The sequence below is a fragment of the Lipophrys pholis genome (assembly GCF_963383615.2).
Source record: "Lipophrys pholis genome assembly, chromosome: 10".
Taxonomy (NCBI): domain Eukaryota; kingdom Metazoa; phylum Chordata; class Actinopteri; order Blenniiformes; family Blenniidae; genus Lipophrys; species Lipophrys pholis.
The window spans coordinates 24,524,242-24,529,855 of record NC_137640.1 but is presented as its reverse complement, the minus strand read 5'-3'; the positions used below and the strand labels follow the sequence as shown (position 1 = coordinate 24,529,855).

The following is a 5,614-nucleotide window of genomic DNA, read 5'->3' as shown; positions in this document are numbered from 1 at the left end:
GGAGTATATCTTCCCATCATCGATGTTCATTCCCCTGCCACCACCACCGGTCCAAGATGGCGGTGCTGTTGCTGTGTCCCTCCTCAGTTATGAGGCGTCTAATCTTTATTATGTCTATGGCCACACTGACATGATCGCCTTTCACTAACTACTTTAGGAAGCCCTCTAACACCTTTCCTTAACCCCGTGACGTCATCCACGGGGTTAAGGTAAAGTCGATAGATAAGGCGTTAGGAGGGACAATCCGGACTCCGACAAACCCGGAAATATAAATACGATGAGTGGACACGCCCACATTACACCAAAAACCAACATAGCCAGTGGATTTCCTAATCAAACTAAATACTTTTGTTACCGAAACAAAGAAATGACATTTACAATATTGTACAAGAAATAAGAAATGTGTTAAAGGAAAAATAAATTAAATACTTCAAACTTATACTTAATGCAACAGTGCCATCTATTGGCATGAACAAAATTTGCTCAACATGACGTCTTTCAAGCAGGAATGGTGTGATCAGGTATAGACTAGTCACGCTGAACAGAAAGACCCGCGAACAGCCCTTGCTGATTTGCATTGCATTGCTTTTGTCTTTTCCAGACGGCTTGACTCATCGAGTAAATGCAATGACAAAAAGCAAATGGAAAAGACAAAGACAAAACAGGAGAAGCATTGACAAAATGGAATAAGCAAAGACAAGATAGAAAAAGAACATGACTGCCTTTGTATATGTTTTGTATTGTTGATTGTCTTTATATTTCCACATTTATTTCCTTTTAATTTTGGCACTCCTGTGATTCCATAGCTGGCGACAGATCAATGTGATGCTATTTCAAGATTCAGGGAGCGTTTAAATATTCATCGACATAATGGAAACTCTTCATTTCCATAACTTGAGAACAGTGTGCATGGTTTCACAGCTGACACACAACAATTCAATTGTCCAAAAAAAAATATAAAGGGAGTTTGACAGTTCATTGTCCAAAGTGCACACAAAGCCAACCAACTAATTTCAACAGAGAGGCATGCCGTCAGTGTTTCCAGCTGAGAAACATTTCAAATAAATAAAAAGGGTGTGGTGATTGTTCACAAGAATCAAATCAGGAGTGTCTTAAAGATCATCCTGTAAGAATGGACAACACACCCAGTTATTAAGGTTGTTACGCACACATTTTTCATCAAGTACTTGAACACCTGAACAATATAAAAAGGCAAGTGATGCTCAGCAGAGACAGATCCAGCCTTCAGGAAGACTCCTGAAAACTCCTGATCATCATGATGAAGCTGATCCTCTCTTTCGCTCTCCTGTGGGCATTCTCCAGCGCAGGTAACCAAACTTATTTTACAATACAACTTATGCAGGTACAACACAAGTTCATTTATTATTAACACGGAAATACAATTTAGAAATTGTAAAAGAAAGTTTAATGATAATAATAATATTATAACATGTATCCATTAGTAAATCTGCTGAAGCTGTTAAGTTTTACTTTGATTTCTGGAATTAATGACGGATCAAAATAATAGATGAAACATAATTAGTTATTAATTCCTCTGAGAGATATTGAAATGTGACAGCACAGGGAAAAACCTCTGGAGATAGGAATTCAAGAACAAAAAGCTAAACTAAAACTGTGAAAGTAGTTATGTACATATGTATAAACCAGGATTAAAGCTCAATGTTAAATCTAAATGATATTCTGACAAAGGCTTCAGACATTCAGGATCTTCAGACATTTCACCGTTCACACATTTCTTTTCATAAAATAATATTTTTTCTATGTTTGTTCCCATTACAGCTGGAGCAATCGAGTGTCACGTATGTACAGATGTCAATGATCTGAGCTGTGCTTTCGGAGAGACAGTTGAATGTGCGCCTGGAGAAATGTGTTTGAATGCCTTCATCACAGGTATTCTTTTCTTCATATCATCTTTTCCTTTTCACTGAACTATTGAAAAATTCAACATGTGTTCCATGAAATTCACAATACTCTTTTTTTGACAACAGAAACCGATGGAACAGAGAGAATCTACAGGGACTGTGCAGGTCCCGCTGTTTGTCCAACCACAGGCACACAGACTATTGCAGCCAACCTGGGTGGGATACACACAGTTGCAAATGCTGAGTGCTGTGATGACGTGAATGAATGCAACTTGAGGACCCTAAGCTGTAAGTATATTTGGATCAGAAGAATTGTGATGAAAAGAACAAACAACAAATATTTCAAAATACTTTTAAAGTTAAAAGGCTTAAATATTCACTCTGTGGTTTCATCTCTTTTGTTTCAGTCCCTGCTATTCCTGCAGTAAATGGAATACAATGCAGTGGTTGTGATCCCAGCACTGATCAGTGTGACGCTGTAGTGAGTTGTAGAGGAGAGGAGGACACCTGCTTTCAGTCAGATAGTGAGTATTTTTATTGTACATTTAAAAAAAAATCTCTGAATCATTTTTACTTCTGTTTAAACTTGTTTCATGAGTGTAAGGACTTAAAATCACTGCATGCCTTTGAACAGGAAAAAGATCGATATACATATTTCAAAGTTATCATGAATACACTTTTTCTTTCTCTATACATACAGAAGACTCTGAATCTGTTTTCTTCGTACTTTAATCATCGACATATATTTGTCTGGCATGACTAATGAAGAAATTGTTTGACTCAAATTCAATCTTTTCATCCACAGTCTTGATAGATCGCCAACAGATCCGTGTCAATGGATGTGGAACTTCAAATGTGTGTGACATCGCTATTGACATCAGAAATCTGCCTTTCATGGAAGAAGTGGGAACAGTTATTTTTACACCAACCTGTTTCCTTTTTACCACAACAACTACACCTGCCCCAACCACAACTACAACCACTCCTGAGCCAACTACAACCACAACTACAACCACTCCTGAGCCAACTACAACCACAACTACAACCACTCCTGAGCCAACTACAACCACAACCACAACCACTCCTGAGCCAACTACAACTACAACTACAACCACTCCTGAGCCGACAACTACTGTTACTGAGGCAACAACAGTTTACACTCCGTCACCTGAACTGTTAGCACAAATCAAAGCTCTGCTACAGGAACTACAGCAACTGTCAGCCAAGATAAACCTTGAGCTGCTCCAGCAACAACAACTGGTGCTTTTCAACCTGCATCTAAAGCTGCTTGGTGACCAAAACAAGCTGCTGGAACAACAAGAAGAACTGCCAAGTGACCACCACCAGCAACTTCCACTTCACTACCAGCAATGCCTGCTTGTAAACAACCACAAGGTGCTCCTGCATCAGCTCCACCTTTCTCTCTGTGGGCAACAGAACCTTTTGGGGCTCTTCCAGAAAGAACAACAGGTCCTCCACCAACTCCAAGAACTACTCCAGAGCCACCACTATAACCTGCTGCCCCACTACGCCAGTCACCTGCAGAACTACTGTGACCATAAGGGCTCTACCACAGCTGAAGATTAGATATATTCTGCCCTCCTTTAAATCATTTAGAGATCATCAACATGCATAATCACTGTGGTTAACTTTTGGATTTCAATTTCAATTTTTCTTCTAGAACTTTTTCTTTAAGACAGTTCAGTGGTTTTAATCAATCATGTGTTTCTTAATGGTTGTTTGCAAGTATCAGATGGGATTTTTCTCTTTTGACAAATATCAAAACAAGTGATTTCATTACACCTCAAAATGAATCATCTTTGAATGATTTAAGTAAATCAGGTTCTTTCTATGCTTATGTTGTAAGTCTATTCAATACTGCTCCAAGTTTAAATTGTCAGTTCAATAAAGAACATCTGCAAGTAATTATGATTTTGACTTTTTTGTTTCACACCTTCATGACAAAAGACTTTTCTATTTGAGGGGATGCAGTTGACAGATAGACAGACAGACAGACAGACAGACAGACAGACAGACAGACAGATATGAAGAGAGAGACCTTTAATTGTCTTTAAAAATGCACACATGAACACAATTCCATTTCCATTGGCTCAGATAGCAACACTCAAAGCACAAGCACTTACAGTATTGAGAAATGTGTGCAGTCAGTTGGTGGCTGTGTGCAGTGAATGGAATTTAATGTCTTATCAATTGAGAAAAACTGTAAAAAAAATTAAAAAAATTAATAAAAAGTGTCTAAGAACAAAACAGCAGTCAAGTAATAAAATATTGAGGTCTCAAGATGCATAAAACACTGATGTTGCATTGAAATTATTGCGCTGGTTTATTGCATCATTCTCAAACCTGGCAACAGACTATAAGGGAAGGCAAGAGAAATAGATTTATAAAGCACCATTGAAACACAAGGTAATTCAGTGTTCTACAAAGAAATAAAAGAAATATATAAACATTTTACATAGAAATATACGAAATATAATAATATACATTCATCAAAGCTTAAACCCTTCTATGGGGTCCATTTGAAGACATTCAGTTTTTATCATTCACAAATAAATGATTAAAATTCGAAAATAAAATAGCTGAATTTATTTTATTTGCTTCATATTTCATGACTTTTAACTGATTAAGCATAAAATTATCATGATGACATTTCTTCCAATTCACTGAACACATATTACACGTATTGGTGTTCCACTGGGGTCAATTTGACCCCAAACTGTTTTTGCTGTGTAAAGCTTGTTGGTCTGTCTGTGTGACCGAACATTCCCACACCTGCAGGTGCAGAGCTGATACTTTTGATACAGGGTGAGGTATTCCCGCAACAACATTGGTAGTTCATGCAAAATAAGGGCGGTGCAAACACATCAAAGCTTGCCTGACAGCTCTCTATTCAAATCCTTCCTCATTGTGATCTGTGTGTGCTGCAATCTGCACTGCTTTCTCTCTCTCACCTGAAAATGTCCATTGGGAAAAGGTTTACTGTCCACAAGGATTTGGAACAGCTCTTTGGCTGTGAAAGTGACATAGAGGAGAAAATGTCTGACACAGAAGATTGTGTTGAGGAGGATCCTTCACATCTGATGAGAATAGGCGTGTTGACCCTCCCGTTGTCTCTCAACCACTAGCAAACACCATTCCTTCCAAGAATGTAGAGATAATATGCTCCCTTTCCCCATTTCAACAGCAGGGTAGAATATAGCCATGGTCCCACGCCAGAGCGGGGCGAGGCGGGAGGGTACAGTACGGCAAAGCGCACAAAAGCCCGACTCTGTTTGCGCGGTCCCACCGCACACGTACGGTAACATTTAGGCGCCCCCTCACAGCAGCCACAGGTCTGTGATGCAGCGTTTAAACTTTTCAACTGCAGTTTATTTCTGGCCTCCAGTGCTTTCACAAATACATTTCTCTGAACTTTTTCAGTAATAAAAGAAAGTTTTTGTCCGAGCGCGATGTTGGTCTGGTATTAACTACAGGAGATGACAGCTGTTCGTGATGCGTTCAGGTGCATCATGTAAAAGCCTTGACATTTTAACGAGCTGCGGCGCTCGTACAGTAGCGATGTTACAAGCTAAATATGATTAAAAAATGACTGATAGTCATGAGCAAACTGGAACACGCATGCGCAGTGCAGAAGTTTCGGCAGTGCGGCACCCACATAGTTCGGCCAGGGTGGTTGGCACAGCCGAAACAAATGTCTTTGGCCAGAGGCA

The 5,614-nt window shown here is 39.2% G+C and overlaps 1 protein-coding gene across 1 annotated transcript; it reads left to right on the top strand.

The window, feature by feature from the left end:
• Nucleotides 1-1,185: 1,185 nt before the first annotated feature.
• Nucleotides 1,186-3,809, top strand: LOC308115870 (uncharacterized protein). The gene is made up of 5 exons (XM_080473694.1): nucleotides 1,186-1,328; nucleotides 1,801-1,911; nucleotides 2,010-2,171; nucleotides 2,291-2,407; nucleotides 2,689-3,809. Exons 1-5 carry the CDS (start codon nucleotides 1,277-1,279, stop codon nucleotides 3,468-3,470), a joined length of 1,224 nt encoding a protein of 407 aa, XP_080329820.1. The 5' UTR covers nucleotides 1,186-1,276; the 3' UTR covers nucleotides 3,471-3,809.
• Nucleotides 3,810-5,614: the final 1,805 nt, after the last annotated feature.